The 20,302-nt window shown below is 38.8% G+C and overlaps 1 protein-coding gene across 1 annotated transcript in view; it reads right to left on the bottom strand.

Annotated features, from left to right (window-relative positions):
- ptpn11b (protein tyrosine phosphatase non-receptor type 11b) overlaps positions 1 to 19,512 on the bottom strand; it is a 57,679-nt gene extending 38,167 nt beyond the window's left edge. The window contains exon 1 of the mRNA XM_037684361.1: positions 19,496 to 19,512. Coding sequence (XP_037540289.1) covers positions 19,496 to 19,509 — 14 coding nt within the window. The 5' untranslated portion in view covers positions 19,510 to 19,512. The remainder of the gene's footprint in view (positions 1 to 19,495) is intronic.
- Positions 19,513 to 20,302: the final 790 nt, after the last annotated feature.

Raw genomic sequence — 20,302 nt, 5'->3', positions numbered from 1 at the left:
ACACTGCTAATAATGCACAAATATCACACACACATGCACACAAAATCCCTTTCACCTTACAGCTGCAGGTGGTAAAATCCTCACATACACAAAAGATGTTGTGGATTAGGAATCGTGAATATATTTGTTGTTTTCTTCCTTGATAAATGCCTTTAATGTCTTCATGTCCTGTTCTGTTTAAAGGGAAGTACAACTTAGTTTACCATTCTTAAGCTTTTACTTCCTCTGCTGCTCAACCCTGCTGGTAAATATTTATCACGTCCACTTCCCGGGTTGAATGAGCATAGTTAGACATAAACCAAGTACAGGTGCCCTCCGGCCCTAAACCTTAACATATTGTAATCTTGGGTAAAATTCCTGTTAAATGCATGAGGCAGAAAACTACTCTTGAAGAGGCAGCAGTCTACATCCCAGTGAATGGCTGTAGGTCATCTGTTTGGATTTAGAGCTCATGTTTAAGCAGGGATCACTGGGTTAAACCCACTAACTACTGTGTTCCATTGCTGGCTAATGCCCCATTAGCCAGCAGGGGCCCCATTTGTGCGTCAAGACCAAGAGTGTTGACAAAACTGACTTGCAATGGCAATTTTTTTTATTTATTTATCTTTGTGAATCAGCGCTGACTGAAAAATGTGCACATATTCTGAAGCATAAGTGAGGCAAACAAATTTAAAAAGTACTCTAACAACTCAATAAACCAAATGGAATCTAAATGTAAATGGACTGTACTTGTATAGCGTCTTTCCATCTTATCGAGATACTCAAAGTGCTTTACAACACAATCTGTGCCCTCATTTACCCATTCATACAGCACTCTACTACACCTTTACAAAGAATAATCAGTGCTTTATCACGTTCATACACCGATGGGATACTCATCAGAGGCAATGAGAGGTTCAGAGTCTTGCCCAGGGACGCTTCGGCATATGACTACTGGTGGAATCGAACCCCCAACTGCTGCATTGGAGGACAACTGCTCTAACCATTCAGCCAATGCCTTAGTGACGACTAAAACATGAGAGAAACACTTTTAAAGCCCATCACAAGGATGGACTAAATCAGTGAGTATTAATTAGACGCCTCTGGGGCACATACTACTCATTCTTTAAAGCTTGAGATCTCAAGTTTGACTCCGACATAGGCCATATTTGCTTATTTTTTGCCCATCTTGGATATAAGTAGGCATTTATTTGATGTCTACGACTAGTTTTAGACATCTACAAAAATATTTTTTAAACAAAATTCTCACTGGGGTACCCTAGGTAAAAATTGCACACATTATTTATTTGAGACTACAGAGCAGAAATGAACATACGAAAGCGGATACATTTGTTGGTGCCCTTCCACTGTAGCAATAAAAAAAAAAGAAATGTGGCTAAACAAAAAGCTTTTGTTTCGTTTCATCAATCCAGAGCCTTTTCCCGGAAACTTTGAGGTTTGTCAACAAGCATTTAAGATGAATTTCAGTCTGGCTGTTTTGTTTTCCAGTCAGTGGTGGAGCCCTCCTGGGTCTTCTTTCATTCTTACAACACAAAATGTGACAGATGGTACGATCAGAAAGTGACATATCTTCACCTAGGAGTTCAGCTTGACTGGTTTCGTTGGGGTGGCACCAGTGGTGTAGTCTACATTTTTGTAGTGGATATACTGTGCTTAGAAACTAAAGTATGCCGGTTAGTACAATGTAATTGTCAATTTATTTTTGATTTTAAAGTATATTGAACATTTCCAAATTTCTCTGATGCTTATAATTGAATGAATGCACAACAAACTTTGTACAACAGTTGGCTTTGTATTAAAAACATGTTATAGAATGTTACAACAGTATCAGAACAGTATCAAAGCCAAACACGTTCAAGTATTAAGTATAGAATTATTAAACAATTCACTGGATAAGCAAATATAATAAACAAGCACTGCATACAGATAGATTGTTATGGAAGTGTTTAGCTGCCGTTTAACCTATCAATGGCACATGCCCAATGATGTATTACGCATCACTGGGCACTTTTAAGTGGGTATACTGAAATTCTTAAGCTTTTCTAGTGGATATACTCCACATACCTGCGTATCGCGTAGACTACACCAATGGGCGCTCAGTTGGTTGAGCTATTGCCTCTCAATGAGAAGGTTGACAGATCTAATCCGAGACTTTCTGGGTGGAGCTTGCATGTTCTTTCCGTGCATGCGTGGGTTTTCTCTGGGTACTCCGGTTTCCTCCCACAGACCAAAAACATGATTGGTAACTCTAAATTGTCCCTAGGTGTGAGTGAGACAGTGAATGGTAGTTTGTCTCTATGTGTCCCTGTGATGGACTGGAGACATGTCCAGGGTGTCCCCTGCCTCTCGCACAGTGACTGCTGGATATGGGCACCAGTGACCTCCACAAACCATAAAGGAAGAAGTGGGTAAAGGTAATGGATGGATGAATAGTTTCCTGGACTCTTTTTCTGTTTTTTTCTATGTTTGATTAACACGGGGTTGCATTTCTTCTTGCATCCATCTTCTGGGCCAGAGGAATATTAAGCTGCTTCAAGATGGTCTTGTAGGCTTAACCTTTAACATGAATATCTAATATGTTTGAGTTCTTCAAACAGCTGTCACCTTTGCTTCTCTGCTCCATGTTCAGTGTGGTGCAAAAACAACTCCAAACTACCCGGTGGCTGTTTTCTCCCTTTAAATAGCCTGAATAACTGAGTGCCTGCGGTCTGACAGCGAAGTGCTCTGTTAGGAAAATATGGAACAATAAGAACTGTAATATAAAATGGAGCTAGGTTGTTGAGAGCTTTGTGGGTTAGAAGTAAGATTTTGAATTCTATTCTGGATTTGACAGGGAGCCAATGAAGAGAAGCTAAAACTGGAGAGATATGATCTCTCCTAACTCCAGTTAAGACTCTGGCAGCAGCATTTTGGATCAACTGAAGACTTTTTAAAGACGTTTTTGGACACCCAGATAACAAACCATTGCAATAGTCCAGTCTAGACAAGACAAATACATGGACCAGTTTTTCTGCATCATTTAAGCCCGTTTCTAATTTTAGCGATATTACGCAGGTGGAAGAAGGCGGTTCTAGTAAGATTTTTAATGTGGGGGATAAAAGACATGCCCTGATCCAAAATAACACCAAGATTTTTAACATTGGAGCTGGAGCCAGATTAATGCCATCCAAGGAGGGTGAAAGACTGAAAAATTTATTCCTAAAATGCTCAGGTCCAAAAACCAAAACCTCAGTCTTGTTTGTATTCAAAAGCAGAAAATTTAGGGTCATCCAGGTTTTTATGTCTTTAAGACATGCTTGTAGTTTAAGTAGCTGATTGGATTCATCGGGTTTCATGGACAAATATAACTGTGTATCATCAGCATAACAATGAAAATTTATCCCATGCTGTTTAATAACTTTACCTTATGGAAGCATATACAAATAAAGAGTACTGAACAACTCAGACTATACAAAAATACAGTTCATTTCCCACTGTGGACTTCTGTTTAAAGCCAGAAACATACTTTTAAATTAGATTCATCAAGAGCAGGATAAATAATTTTTTATGGCAATGGCCAAGACCAAATGAGTCATGGAAATCAAGCATTTCACATCCTAAACCATAGCCTTTCACAACTACCCTGTGGCACATTACAAAAGCTTATTATTGATCAATTTTACCCAGCAGAGAGGAGGCGACACAAGCGCACCTCCATAACACTCAAGCTGAGTGATCATATCTGAAAGCTCCAGCAGTGGCTGAGCATTTAAGTGTTTCTGTTTCTGTACACAGTATGACACAAACCCATGACAGGAGGACTGAAATAGGACTCGTGTCAGCTCAGCAGATCTTGTTTCACCCCAAAGTGATAAATGCACAGCAAAATACCAAAAAAAGACAAAAGAAAAACCTCTGCTGCCTTGAGTCTAGATCTCAGGACGTTATCTGAACGTCATTTTGTCAAAAATAATCACTTCAATCAGATGAAGCATGAGTGACATTTACTAAAACCTCATCTCAAGTTTGAAATTGCTTTATGAATCTGAAATGTAAATGTTGCGTGTGGCGTTACAGATGAAGCAACAGTCAACGTTTTCATTCAGCTCACAAATCAAAGTGACACTCAGTGCTTGTCAATCACAAGGCACCCTGACTGCTTTTGAATTTGACAAAACAAAAAAACAAGAGAAGAGCTACAAAACAGACAGGTGAGAGACAGACTGTAGCAAAACCCATTTAAAAAATGTATAAAAACATTAGATGGCTTAAAAAAAAAAAAACTTGAAATCTTCTGTCGTTTGCTTACACGACTTGTCCTGTAACAAATACAAATGCTACTTTTGGGTTGATAAAATGACAAATAAAACGCCAGTCTTACGTTAATGAACAAAGCAACACAAAGGCAGAACTTTAAACCAGATCAGCTCAGGACGAACAGACCACACCAGCTGAGACATTTGACCCAGACTGCACCTGACCCCCCTTATCCTCACCAGGGGGCAATGCCGATCCCTTTCCATCTCATTCTGAAAGTCGAGGCAGCAGATTATAAAAACTCTACAAATTAAAAGCCTTGCATTCTCCAAAGGAACGACTATCAACCACCGCATTTCATGCCAGAACTGTGGGTAAGATCATTCTAAGTAAAGAGTTGTCATCGTTTTGGTAAAACCGTGAAAATAACACCATCTTGTACAATTTGTTAGCTCTTAGACTCAACTAGAAATGCCTATAAAGCAATGTTTCCTGAACCAAATATTGGTGTTTAGGTGTCATATGCAAAACAGAAATCACTTATAAATCAAATTAATGTTTTCTGGCTTCATAGATATGAGCTGAACATTTGAACGTTGGCAGCTATGTTTTCATTTGGTAACATTTTTACTTTTCTGGCAGTTTCTTCCTTACTTTACTAATCAAACAGGACAGTGGATGTAGGTTAAGGGCCACTGGTGGGTCACAGTCGTCAGGTGGTGGACAGATTACTCGTGTATTGTTTTTAATCCCAATTCATACGGAAGAAAAAAAAAAGCCCTTGTGTTAGTAATCCATTTCTAATCCTTTATCACAAATCTGCTGTCACTCTAATGATTAAACAATGGAGACAGACAATCACTGGAGCAGTGTGCGGCTGAATGATGTATAGAAATCTTGCGATGTGGGATATAAATATTTAATATTGCTATGACAATATCAATTGCAAAATAATCCATATATTCCTCACTCTGTTTTTTTTCTTCAACACCAACATGATCAGAACCCGGTGTGGGCACCAAGACTAGTGAGTCTGCTGGATTTACCAAAGAAATCCTGGGAAATATAATGACATATGTTTTACTGAAGTCCAAGCAGTCCTTTGCGATATTGATAGTGTGCTTACTGTTGGATAATTTAATTGTCCTATCATCAGCTCATTAATCAAATAAGCCACACTACAAGATCTTTTCAACCCAGTTTTACTTGCAAGGGGGCAGAACTGAAAAACACAAATGTTACATCTGGTCACAAAGTCTGCCCACAGACAGTATGAAGAAGTGTCTATTTATAATGCTCATCAGACAGAGAGAGGTCAAGGCAACCTCTGCTTTCCAGATTACAGATGTGAAGGCGTCAGAAGTTATCAGTTACGCAGGCTCCTCTCTGAGTAGACAAAAAGACTCTCTTGACCTCACACACATGGTTCTACATTAATTTAACATTAGTAAGTGATAACATCCATGGCCTTTACATAAATTCCCCTGACACTTACTGATATTCTAATGATGATATATGTTATTCATTTATTAAGCTTTATTTATACAGGCAAATCACACTGAGATCACAGATTACTTGTAAAAGGGAGGCCTGGGTCTGAAGGCAGCCTAAACATTCATAATACATGTTTTTTTTTTGTTTTTGTTTTTTATACAGATGCTGGTCATAAAATTAGAATATCGTGAAAAAGTTGATTTATTTCAGTAATTCTATTCAAAAAGTGAAACTTGTATATTATATTCATTCATTACACACATACTGATATATTTCAAATGTTAATTTTTTTAAAATGTTGATGATTATAACTGACAATTAATGAAAACCCCAAATTCAGTATCTCAGAAAATTAGAGTATTACTGAAGACCAATAAAAAAGGGATTTTTAGAAACGTTGGCCAACTTTAAAGTATGAACATGAAAAGTATGAGCATGTACAGCACTCAATATTTAGTTGTTGCTCCTTTTGCCTGGATTACTGCAGCAGTGCGGTGTGGCATGGAGTTGGTCAGTCTGTGGCACTGCTCAGGTGTTATGAGAGTCCAGGTTGCTCTGATAGTGGCCTTCAGCTCTTGTCAATTGTTGGGTCTGGTGTATCACATCTTCCTCTTCACAATATTCCATAGATTTTCTATGGGGTTAAGGTCAGGAGAGTTTGCTGTCCAATTAAGCACAGGGATACCATGGTCCTTAAACCAGGTACTGGTAGCTTTGGCACTGTGTGCAGGTGCCAAGTCCTGTTGGAAAATGAAATCTGCATCTCCATAAAGTTGGTCAGCAGCAGAAAGCATGAAGTGCTCTAAAAACTTCCTGGTAGACAACTGCGTTGACCTTGGACCTCAGAAAACACAGTGGACCAACACCAGCAGATGACATGACACCCCAAACCATCACTGACTGTGGAAACTTGACACTGGACCTCAAGCAACGTGGATTCTGTGCCTCTCCTCTCTTCCTCCAGACTCTGGGATCTTGATTTCCAAAGGAAATGCAAAAGTTACTTTCGTCATAGAACATAACTTTGGACCACTCCGCAGCAGTCCCAGGCAAGACGCTTCTGACGCCGTCTCTTGGTCAAGAGCGGCTTGACACAAGGAATGCGACAGCTGAAATGTCCATGTCTTTCATACATTTGTGCATGGTGGTTCTTGAAGCACTGACTCCAGCTGCAGTCCACTCTTTGTGAATCTTCCCCACATTATGGAAATGTTTTTTTTTTCACCATCCTCTCCAGGGTGTGGTTATCCCTGTTGCTTGTACACTTTTTTCTACCACATCATTTCCTTCCCTTCGCCTCTCTATTAATGTGCTTGGACACAGAGCTCTGTGAACAGCCAGCCTCTTTAGCAATGACCTTTTGTGTCTTGTCCTCCTTGTGCAAGGTGTCAATGGTCGTCTTTTGGACAACTGTCAAGTCAGCAGTCTTCCCCATGATTGTGTAGCCTATAGAACTAGACTGAGAGACCATTTAAAGGCCTTTACAAGTGTTTTGAGTTAATTAGTTGATTAGAGTGTGGCACCAGGTGTCTTCAATATTTAACCTTTTCACAATATTTTAATTTTCTGAGATACTGAATTTGAGGTTTTCATTAGTTGTCAGTAATAAACATCAACATTAAAAGAAATAAACATTTGAAATATATCAGTTTGTGTGTAATGAATTAATATAATATAAACGTTTCACTTTTTGAATGGGATTAATGAAATAAATCAACTTTTTCATGATGTTCTAATTTATATGACCAGCACCTGTATATATTGTGCACATTGAGAGCTGTATCTAAATGTTCACCTCATCAGGTTTACAGAGCTAAAAACAGTAAGCGCAGTCCCAATAAAAGTCTTGGCAGGAAAATGTACGCAAACTCTACAGGCTGCTTGACAACTAGCGTGTACTCCTAGCCTCTCCATAACCCTAAAGGCACTTTGAAAGCAACACACACATACACACATAAATGACAAGTAGAAAGAAATATTACTGTTAGTGCATACATTACTTCTGCACGGCCAGGTGTTCGTGTCTTATACTTCAGCTCTAGATTCGGTGCAATAAATTAAGAAAACCACAACAAAACTGCAGCTAAGTTACTAACAAATTACAAAAAAATAATTGAAAAAACAGAAAAGAAAAAAAAAAAAGAGTTGATGTAGAAGCAAAAAATATAGTTGTGTAGAACTGGATTGTTCGTGCCTACCTCACCATTGTGGTCGAAGCCAGCCACAGCCCCTTACTTCAGCAACCTAAGGTTTTAGTAATCCAGCACTGGGCACTGTTACACAAGGGAGGGTGGGAGGGAGCCGGGGAGATATGGAGACGCAGGGGGAGGGTGGGCGGGGGGGAGCTTGTAAAAGTGTGACTGGGTTAGACAGAGTCGGAGAGAGAAACGGCTGAAGTGGAGGGGTGTGTATTTTGAGAGAAATGTGCCGAATTGGCAAGGGGGTGGGGTTCTTTTAATCCGGGATTTGGATGAGCGTGAGCGGGCCAGATACAGAACTCATCGGTGCTATCAGCCACCCCCTCATTTCCCCCTTTTCCCACCTCAGAAGCATCCCCCTCCGCCCTCCTGCCTCAGCAGGACCTTCTATCCACCTTTAAAGCTCCTGAGGATCAGGACTCAGCTCCAAGTGCTGCTCTGAGGTCGTAAAGCTTTCTCCGGCTGTAACACAGATCGGGTCAGCGTTGGCACCAAACCAGGGTGCCAGGTCTCCTTTACAAGTTTTTGTTGCCATCTTGTCAAAGGTCTAAACACAACAGCTGTGTGGTGCCCGCGCTTGGAGATTACATGAGTTGTAGCGACATCAGATCATAGTTAGGCCCCAAGCTAATCCAGCCAATTCAGCAGAATGCCATTAGCTAATAATTTTACAGAGCTGGGTTAGGGAGCTTTGCAGATGGGTTGGAGTTTTTACACATAAAATGATGGTTTTTAATAGGGGTCTTGTTCTTAGAAATAATAAATCTAATTATAAAAACTACCTAATAATACAGGTACAATTTTTTTTTAATGTCCAAATATATTTTTTTATTGGAAAAAAAAAAAAATCAGTGAAAGGTGGGGGATCATGTAATTGCCAGTGTCTGTGTGTGGAAATGATGACATTCTGGTGACAAACTTGAGAAGGGTTTGAAACACTCGCAATATTTCTGACTACTTGAGAACATTTGTTTCAGAAATTCAACCAAAGCTCGTGTGAGAAGGCCGAGTCTCTTGACTCTAGCATGGAAATTAAGAACCCCCAAAAATGTTTTGATGCATTTTGTCGCAGCCCATTGAGATTTCTTTTTTCTTCATGGAGCAAGCCACTGAATACAAGAAAATACTAAACTATATTGTCTGTATATTATATTATATGTATTACAACACCGTTGCACAGTATTTCTTTTGGTCTAGTTCCTCAAATCTTTATTTCTAACAGTTCTTCAATTATTTCCCTGCAGGAACTGTTTAGTTTTCATTTTAGTTTGCTCTTTTCAAACTAGGGCAGTGGAAGCAATAAATAAATAAATTGTTTATGTACATTTTTTTTTATTAAACCCTCATTTGCCCCCTAAATGTCAATTATGCAACTTCGATGATGAGGCTACTGGTAGGTTTTCTAGAAAATCTTTCCCAGATCTGCAGTGATAAGGTTGTGTATTTAGAGCAGGACAAATGTGTTTGCCTTTTGTGTGAGCGTGCCACTTTATTTAATTATTAACTTACATAAAAAACAAACTCGCACAGATCCAGTAAAATACAGTCTGTTAGCTTGCAAGTATTTAAATGTCATATTTACCATCCAAACTACTTTGTTGTTTAAACCCAGTGCAATAGCCCAGATTTTAACATTAACATATTTGTTTTGTAAAACATGCTGGTTTAATCACATCCATCCAAACCTACGTCCCTAGTTGTGTTTTGTATTCAAAACCATTAAATTTACTTACTTTTGGTTTATGTTCATATTGTTTCAAAACTAGTTGATTCAGATTCATACATGTTGGTGCATTTAAATCCCACTTTTTGACACTGCCGACCGACAGCGGACAGAGTTTGAGCCGTTTCGGTCAAACCTTGTAAATACCTCCATGCGTCATCTCATGCGAGCCTCTCGGTAACTACCACACCAAATTTTAGCTTCATATCTGTAAAAACTGACGGAGTGACAACAGTTTTTCTGTTGATTCAAGGTTACTTAGCTGTGGTGGCCATCTTAAATTAGATGAACTCCAAAAGTCAATTCGATGTAGATGTACATTCAATTATAACTTGGAGGGTTTACACAAAACATGTCCTGGGGCTCATGAGATATTTTGTTGACAAACGAACAGGGCTGACCTCAACGTTTTAAGCAAAGATCTCGCACATTGTGAGCACTTGAAGTTAATGAACGACTCAGCTACAACCATGCCAAGGTTTATTTAGCCCAATATCTGTTCATTTAACTGAAAATTATGTCCTTCTGCGTTTTCTAAGAACACTTGATTGCGGTGGCCATCTTGAACTGAGTTGCCTCCAAAAGATAACTAGTTGTAGAGCTACATTTGATGATCATTTCCTGAAAGTTTTATTAAAATGTGTCCAGCGGCTAAAAGACAAAACACAGAGAAATGAGCAGGTACATTCTCTGCCTTTGAGTGGTGGGCGATAATTATATAAGGTATTAAAGTGTTGCAAAGATCCTAACGCTAAAGTCTCTCCCCTTGTCGTTTTATTTCAGCTCATTCCGAAAACTCATCCTGTTCAATCTCATCCATATTCCCTGCCTCCCCTTCTTCAGATCATGGAGCAGCAGCACGAGTGACTCAGGGTTTTCCAAGAACAGGATTCCCTTTGACAACCAGCAGGCAACCCGTTTCCCTGCATTTGGCCCTGGGCAGCAGGGAGAAGAGAGATAGAAACGAAAACGGCAGAATCTCACACAGCTTTTATGAGGGGGGGTGCGTATGGAGGTTTCATCTGAGGGGACGTCAGCAGGAATGAGCCGAATAAAATGGAAAGAGAGAGAGAGAGGCAACAGGGAGCTGCAGGTTGCCTCAGGCCGGTTGAAGGAAAACAGCCCTGCTGTGCATCCAGCCACCACTCTATCCTCTTACATAATGTCTCAAGTTCAATATAGCTGCGCTCGGCTATTTAAAGCAGGCCTGTCTAGGCTTGCTGACAAAAGGTGATATACTTAGCAGCCGCAGCACAGCATTAAAGCCTCTGCTGGGGTTATATTAGTCACATACAAGCCCCAGGGTGTGGATTTTGGCAATGCAACAGTTATTATTAGCCTTGCAGATGATCTGAGCTACAGTATATTTAAACAAGCTGAAACCCTCATCCTCCCCCATCATTCTCAATCACTTCAAGGTCTAATTGTCTGTGTAGCTCAAAGCAGGTGCCTTAGAGGAGTTAACTCGCCACACTGCACACACGGGCTTGTTTTGCACACAGAAAATGACCAAATGATTACAAAAGTAGTTGTATAAACGTGAAAAATTGCCTTGTACTTCAGGACTCAACAGAGTTTGTGGCTTTTTCTATTTGTATAAGGTAAACAGACTTTTGCAACATTGAGTAAAAGTGTCATCAGTGGTTAATAATTAACTTCAGTCTCACACTTTTTAGAAAAGAGTGCTGCAGCTCAAGAACGCTAGCTCAGTTTAAAAAAAAAAAACACAAACTCATCAAGAAGGGAATATAAAGATCTTAAAGCAAGACTTTTTTTTTTTTTTTACTTAAGAATTAACAAGTTATGCAAGTTTTTTTTTTTTTTTTTTAGAAAAATGTATAAAATCCTTTAATAAATTCAATTCAATTCAGTTTATTTATATAGCACCAAGTAATTGAATAATAAATGTAATGCTTTAAAGGTTTTTTTGTTTTCTATCGATTCACAGATTTTCTTTAACCAAATTTTACCAAGAAAATACAGCTGATGATTATAAACACAATGTCAATCACCTCGTACAGCCCATTTCTGCTGCAGAAACAGCCATCAGTCATTTATATTTGACTTTTTTTTTTTTTTCCAGTTGCACTGTATTTTGTCACTGCGGGCTGTAGTCAAGTTTATGGAAAACCTGTAATTTACGGTGCAGATAATTTACATTATCTGCATTATACTGCGTCTAAATAAATCAACTAAATGCAAAACATACAAGAAGAAAAGCAAACTAAGAGTGGGTTCTGAGCGCTGCGGGAAACGTTTGCAGTGCTATCTTATCCCACCACATGGGCCGTTGTTTTCCTGACAGCTTATCGTGAAAACTGGCTCACTGCTCTCAGCTGGTCCAAAGACTCGGTGACGGATGAGGCCCCGTTCCATGAACAATAATGACCAGAGGTGGTTTCCAATAACGGAAGGTCTGTCATAAACTGGTAAAACAGAATAGCAAAAGCATCATAAAGTGATTCATGATTATGTCTTGCTTGCAACCCACACTGAACTCCAACACATTAACACTGTTGTGCTGAATAACAATGAGGGACTGCACAAACGGTTCCTCTATGACTCAACTGCTTCAACATAAACACAATGAATACAAAATATGTGGAAACTACAACCCTTTCCACAGCCCAGTCAGTCACTACCTGACAGGAGAATAGATTAGTCATGATTCAAACTGTAGCAGGCTTTGAATGTTAGACATTATTTTACACAATCACATAGATTGTAACCTTATAACGAGGGGAGATGCATGCACTTATTTGCACCAGAGTGAGTCTGAAATGCAGAAGGATGGACTGACTTCCCTCCTGAAAAAGTGCAGTCTAGGTGTGCCCATCCTTCCAAACTGTACAAAAGCTTCTGCTTTTGGTTTGGCATTTCAGTAATGTAGTTACATTCAGGTTTGTATAACTTCCAGTTACTAACCTCCAGTTATTTAACAGTCAACAATGGTGTACCACAAGGCTCAGTCTTAGGACCCACCCTCTTTACAATCTACATAGGTAATGTAGGTCAGAACATCCCTGATGCATCCATACATTTCTATGCTGATGACACAGTTGTTTATTGTCTAGCTAAAACAGTTGCCAAGACTTTCCATCGTTTACAATCCACTTTTGACATCATCCAGTCAGACTTGTTCTGTCTCAAACTTGTCCTAAACGCTGACAAAACCAAAAGGGATGCTTTTTTCTAAACAGGAAGTCAGTCCGATCAGTTCTTCCTCCGATTTTATCATCAAATGGTGTCCCTATTGTGTATGTCGATTCCTACAAATATTTGGGTATCTTGGTCGATTAGCATCTCTCTTTAAAGCTTTACGTGGAAAACATAGTAAGGAAATTGAAAGTTAAACTGGGTTTCCTTTTCAGAAATAGATCCTGTCTAACTCTGAATGCTAGGAAACGCCTTGTGACTGCGACTTTCCTTCCCTCCGCTGATTACGGTGACATTATTTACATGAACACTCCTACAAGAACCTTGCAGATGTTGGATGCTGTCTATCACGGTGCGCTAAGATTCATAACTGGCTGTGATTATCGTACCCACCACTGCACCCTGTATTCACTGGTTAACTTGACATCATTAACTTCACACAGACTCTCCCACTGGTACGTTTTCATCTTTAAATCACTTTTCGGTCTGCTGCCTTCCTACATCTCCTCCTACATGTCACTGTGTGAGTGCAGCTACAGCGTGCGCTCTCAGGACATTATTACCTGCAGTGTTCCCTCAGTGAGGACTGAACTAGGCAAAAGGGCCTTCTCCTACTCCGCTCCTGTTTCCTGGAATATCTTGCAAAAAGATCTGAAGCTCTCGACCTTGATCTCTCCAAGTGGCTTCAAACATCTAAGTTCCTGGCAAAAACCAATGCAAACATGTTCCTGTTTTATTTTCACTTGTTAAAAAATACATTTTTATTTTAATATTTTATTTATTATTTTATTTTCACTTGTTAAAAAATAAATAAATAAATGTGTATGCATCCTTTGATTGTCTATTGTTGTCGTAGTCCACTGTTGTCATCACTCTTTGCTAAAATTCAGGTCTCTCTTGTAAATGAGTCCCAGAGGCTCAATGGTATTAACCTGTATAAATAAAGGTTGAATGAAAAAAAAAGGTTTGATTTATAAGAACTTAAGTCTTACTTAGAGCCTACAGTTGCAACCTTATAGCAGGAGGATTTTGTTTTGCTCTCTTTTTTGTTTCATGCAAGGACTATACCACTCACCTCCTGCCATAATCAACTAGCTATACGTATACAGGGCACCAAGTGGTTTCTTTAGAGACGCTGTAGATAAGAGAAGGAGTTACAAATGAGGCTAGGCTGCAGCAGCAGATGAAAGATATACTGCAGATGTATCATCTATAACCTCAAGGTATAGGGGGCTCTTCCTACCCAGCCACTCACACTCTGCAGATCTTAAACATTTTTGTATCAGTGCCATTTATGAAAACAAGAAGCTACCTCCGAGGCAAACATGAAGCGAGATCTCACACTGGAACATTCTTGCATAACAGCAGACCGGTTGGCGTGTTAACAACAATCAAATGTCAAAAAAGGAACAGTTAAGACAAAGTATACAAGCTCCCCTAAAAACAATTCAAAATGCTTAAAACATTTTTTTTTTTTTTTTATAAAGTTTGCAAAGTTGAACCAAAACTAGAACAGAAATAAGGAATTGTGATATTTAAACTATTTTTCTGGGGATTTCCTCCTCTGTTAACAGCAAGTGGCCATCAGGGCACTAATGATCGGTCGTTAGGCTGATGGTCTTGTGAACAGCTAGTTCTGGCTGTCACCAGCAAACTGGTTGATCCATTATGAGAAGGGGCTATTTATAAGACTTAGTTTAGTGCAGCTCCTCAGACTGACAATGTCTTTTGGATAAAAGACGAAACGTTTCAACAAGAAGAATCCACCCAGAGGACCTAACAACTTTTTTTAAATATTTTTCTGGGCATACTGTTGGTGTGCTCTCACCTTAATTTCAGACGAGTTTTATTTGTCTGTCTTACTCCCTACTTAGGCTGCTACCCCCGCGACCCGACCCCAGATAAGCAGAAGAAAATGGATGGATGGAGTTTTATTTAAATCATTCCTTTTTGTTTATATTTCAGACGAATAGTCTGAGCAATTATATTAATCACATTATGCCCTCAAAACCACGCTGTTTGCCTTCATCCAAACCCCTTAATTACATACATATCCAATAAAACACAGCGCTTTAATTGAGTTTTTTCTCTTTTGTCCTGCAGCCGAGGGTATTAACTCTAAAGCAGCAGTGCAAGTCATAATATGTAAATAGCTAAAACAAGGGAAAAAAACTCCAGCGGGACTCAAAAGTATATAGTTAAGTTTTAAAGTTGCACATATCAGAAATAGGTTATTTTATTAAAAGCTTTTTTTCGAAACATGACCTCATTAGTATTCAGAAAGTTCAGTGTAGGTGGTTTCTTCAGCAATGCTGGCAGACAAAAACAAGACACTGAGCCGCAAATGAGCTCAAGTTGATCAGAATATTAATGTGCATAAAAACGTTCTTTTAGATTCAGCTAAAATCTAAAATAATGGAGCAAAAAGGACCTCCAACATAATGCTTATTTCACTGAACTCTCCAGTAGGAAACACAAGATGCAATCTAATGTCAGAAGAGAACAGCTCAAGTACATTATCACAAGACATGTCCAACATAGTGTGTACCCATCTCCCTATAAGAAAGTCAGGGTAAAATGTCCCCCCACAGTTTAAAAAATGAATTTCAGGCCCAATATAAGCCTCCCCTGTGGCATCTCAGCTCAGGAAGTACAAAATGAGCCACATGGCAGCAGCCATACATGTTTCGACCACCGATTCACAACGGCATGTAGCAGGTGAAAACAACTTTTAACTCAATCCTAGCATCGCTCCATCTCTGATCTGCTGGTGGTGCTGACCCCTGAAGAAACTCAACACTTAGTCACCACACAAATTTTTATTTTTTTATCATTCCTTCTATTGGCTGCTCACTTCTTCAGGGGTCGTCACAGCGAACCAAGTTGCACAAAGACGTAGCAATTATTTTTACGCCAGATGCCCTTCCATCCACCGAGCTACCACAGCCCTCTGTGTGGAGCAAAGAGCTGCCATCTAGGGTGCAGATGGTGGGGGTTAAGGGCCTTGCTCAAGGGCCCAGAGTGGGGCAAATGAGAGTGGAGACAGGTGTGGGTGCTTCAACAATCCCACCCACATTTTGATGTTGTCAATACCGGGAGTTGAACCAGCGAGCTTCCAATCACAGGTCCACCTTCTCTAACCTCTGCGCCACCATTCCCCCTCAGTCACCCAAGTTCAAGTTGTGTTTATTTGTCATTTGCAGGTTAACAGTACAATGGAATGCTTGGGATGAGAAGAACCGATTGGACTCGCTAAAAAAAAACAACCAAAGAACAAAGAAACAAGAAATACTAACGCAAGCAATAAGAGTACAAAATAAAGTACCAAAAAGTGAAAAAGTAATTATAATATTTACAAGGTCCTAAAGAGAAAACAGTGAACAACATAGTAGAATTTTAACGGTGCAAGTAGGATGAATTTGAATGAAAATGTATTTAGGTAGTAATATAAGCTAAAGAGCACATGCTATATACGAATACTTATAAAGTATAAATTATATAAGTAAAAATATAATACTTTTACACAAATGCTTAATGCAAATCTCACCAACATTTGTAAAATGTAAACCATAATTCTATTGAGAACATGAAAGATTTTGGCGTCTGGTTATTGTAAGTCTTTCATTTTTCTTTTGTTTTATTGCTACAATTTATATTAAAGTTAAACCTTTTTCTTCAGTGGAAACCTCTTTTATTAGGCTACGACATTATCCAGAATCATTAGCAGCACACTAAACACTAATGGACCTGCTCTGTGGAACACATTAATGTCACCTTTTGATTTTCTTGTCTTAATACACGAGCAAATAACCCCCTAAAAAAGACATAACTTTTTTTTAATGGTTCAAACCTTTAGGTAGACATAGGAAAGATGGTAATCTGAACATCTTTATGTTATGAAAAGACTGAAAAACATATTGAAAATTTATATTCATTGTCATAACAGTGAGCACAGTGTTGATATTCCAAAGAACTGAATGTACAGAAACAAAATGAGCTACTCTAAGTGTACCTTGACTTTATTTTCATAGTTCACATATAGCCACCGTACCATGAAACAGAGGGCACTGTATTTAAAATATTTAGAGACATACCAAATGGTACTGTTGGTAGGCCTATCGCGATAAACAATAAATCAATTAATCGCATGATAAATGAAAATTAGACCTCATTTTCATTTATCGCTTCATTGTTTTTTCGTGTCTCTCTTTCTACTGAAAACACTGTTGAACTCCGGTGTTCTTCATTGACCCCTCCCTTTCTCTTTAAAATCCATATTAACCATCCAAAAATCACGTTTTTGGATGGTTAGCAGCTAAGCTGAGAAGCTAAGCTACGAGCTAACAGGCCGAACTCGAGAAAAAAATCTCCGTCTTGTCGAAGCTCCAAAATTCACATTTGAAACCCGTTCCCTTCATGTAAAAACTTGTTTTTCCTCTGCAAAATGAAGTTGAGAACTTGTTTACTGATTTTTTAAAAAAAAAAAGCTTTAATGCTATGCTAAAGAGCTCAAACCACACCTAGCGTTCGCCATTTTGAGATCTGAAAAAAGGAAAGAGAGACAGCCCATGTCACGTCAAGGGGCCTCCCTCCCACTTTCCTTAAACGCAGCTCGCTCCCTCACTATCCATCCTTCGGTTCAAACAATCTTATGCTGCCATCCAGTGGTCAAAAAAGGTACTACACTCAAAACAAATTAACCAACATTTCTTCTTAAAATTGACAATAATTACTAATTATTGTCAAATTGCAAACAATATTATCATTTATCGCAATAATTTCTGAGACAATTAATCGCCCAGCAAAATTTGTTATCGTGACAGGCCTAACTGTAGGTAGCATGTATGTGTTGTGGTTGATCCTCAAATCTCAGCTGTCCAGGGTGTACTTGGTGTAACGCCTCATGGATAGGTGAGATAAGCTAAACACACACACACAACTCTGAGCAGGATGAATGGATATACCTACAGTGTTGTGAAAGGGTGAATTCTTGTCATAATGAACCAATCAGCCTTTCTGCTTTCTTGTTTCCAAATATTTTCTCTTGTGCACACAAGTCAAAACCATTTCCGGCAAGCAACTCAAAATATAAACTTCAAAAAGCCATCAAATATAAGCATCTCTGCTGATATTAGTAAAGTCGAGAGAAGCCGACAGGTTTCTTCTTCATATCACTATAATACAAGTAAAGCTGCACAAAGAGCACAAGGACTGCACGTCCAACAGTTTGGGACACGACGCCGTCCCCACCTGTATAAAAGTGGACACTTTGTATCAACTGTAAACTCTGGGGATGTCGACGCTGCAACTTTTTTTTTAGATGAATATCGGGCAGAGTGGTCAAGAAACAAACAGATGGACGTAACTTTTTAGAGGTCACTTTGTAGAAGGCAACTTTTTATTGCACTTTTGAAAATGTATGACCTGAAAGAATGAATATTTTACAACAAAAAAAGATGCATGTTAATACAACTAAATCTCTCAAAATAGGTTCATTGCATAAAAAAAAAAAAAAGGAACATGAATGTACTGGCAAGTTCCCAGAGAGGATTATCCTGTAAGTTTTCCATTAAATGAAAGATCAGCAAAACCAGTGTTTTAGATAAACATGTAAACATGTTTGTGGCGGATCTCTTCACATTTTGAGCTCCTTCATCGAGTCGTTTTGATCTGAGATACACCGAATCATTGGCCAAGATACTAAAAAATGACCAAGTAGGAAAATGAAGATCTAGTTTAGTTTTAGATTGTTTTTCAAGTGGTCAGTTTTTTTTCTAGTTTGTTTAATATTTGTTTATTTAGATTAAGTAAATATTTACTTTTTAATGTGAAAAATATATAATCGACTCCCAAAAAAAAAATCTGTGTTGTATATCAGCCATTGATGTTTTAAAATCGATATAATCGGCTAAAGAAACCTCATATCGATGGATTTGTAATTTTGAGTCTGACAGTGGCAGCATCATGCAAACTGGTTGTTTAGGGGAAAAATCCAATATAACTTTATAAAAATAAAAAATAAAACTATTAATTGTAATGTTAAATATACATTTGAACAGATCCTGACTGATTACATTTTTTATGAAGGTGGCTGACAGTTTAATCACAGTAAACCATTAATTTTGTGGGATTAAAAACAAACTTTAAAAAAAAAAATATCACTTTAATGTAAACAATGTTGGGGTTAGTATTTTTAACACTTTGTCAAAAGTCCTTATTAATTGGAATCTGAACACAGCATTTAATGATCAATTAAAATATAATAAAATCTTCACCAGTTTGTACTGGTAAAGTTGTAAAATTAAATTCAACAGTAGCTAAATTACCATTACGTGTGATATATGCGTTTACATAAAAGTTAATGATAGACTTTAACGAATATAATCACATTGATTATAGTTTAAATCAGTGCAATTACATTTATTTTGCAGCAACTAAAGCAGTAAACTGAAGTTTCCAGTGTCGGTTATTTGATCCATCCTAGTGAAAATTAAGAATTACGAGGCAAAGCGAGGATTTAAATGTTGGAACGTGAACGCCTCACAGGGAAAGTTCAGGCTCCGGGCTGTTCCCTCAGCTGGGGTCTGTCCGCAGCGGCGGGCTGTTTTCACCGCCTCGCTTCAGCCTCGACGCTCCGTGACAGTTCAGCTCGCAGTTTCAAAACAAAACAAAATATGCTCCACTTTACCTGCGAGATGTCATAGCACACTCTGAAAGTTGTCCGGTCTCCCGAAGCGTTCCCCTGCTGCCGTTTCGGAGCCGCCGCGCCGTTAACCAGCTCAGACCGCGGAGTTGAAGATGATTACTGACGCAACTTCCGGGTAGTACCCGTCAAAATAAAAGCTTTCTTTTTTTTCAATCGTATTTTTTTCTTAGTCTGTTAATGTGAACTTCCTGTTTATTGTTTATATTTTTACCCACATATCTATTAAAAATACAAAATACAGTATATTTTTTTGCAACTTATCTTTCTTTTGCCAAAGTTTACTATTTTACAGTTTCTTTCCCCCCCCCCCCCCCCCCACACAAACTTTGTCTTCCATCCATTATCTTAACCCACTTTTCCTTTTCGGTTCACTGGTGTCCATATCCAGTAGGTACTGCGTGGGAGGCAGGGGACACCCTGAACAGGTCTCCAGTCCATCACAGGGCCACCAAATAATAATTAGAGTTACTAATTAGCCTAACATGCATATGTTTGGCCTGTGGGAGGAAACCGAAGTACCCGGAGAAAACCCACACATGCATGGAAAAAGCATGCAAACTCCACTCAGAAAGGCCCCCCGGCCAGGATTTGATCCAGCGACCTACTCACTGAGAGGGAACAGCTCTACCAACTGCACCACTGTGCAGCTCTGTCTTTTATAATAACTCTCATGTTTAAAATTATTTTGCTGGCCTTCAGGTTCACACTATTTAGCCTCGGTAATATTTAATTATCTGTCTGAAACATCACTAAAGCTTACAGTCACACATTGTTGGCATTTGTCTATAA

The sequence above is a fragment of the Nematolebias whitei genome, chromosome 11 (genome assembly GCF_014905685.2).
Source record: "Nematolebias whitei isolate Nwh7 chromosome 11, NemWhi1, whole genome shotgun sequence".
Classification (NCBI taxonomy): domain Eukaryota; kingdom Metazoa; phylum Chordata; class Actinopteri; order Cyprinodontiformes; family Rivulidae; genus Nematolebias; species Nematolebias whitei.
This window is presented reverse-complemented; position numbering and strand designations above follow the sequence as displayed.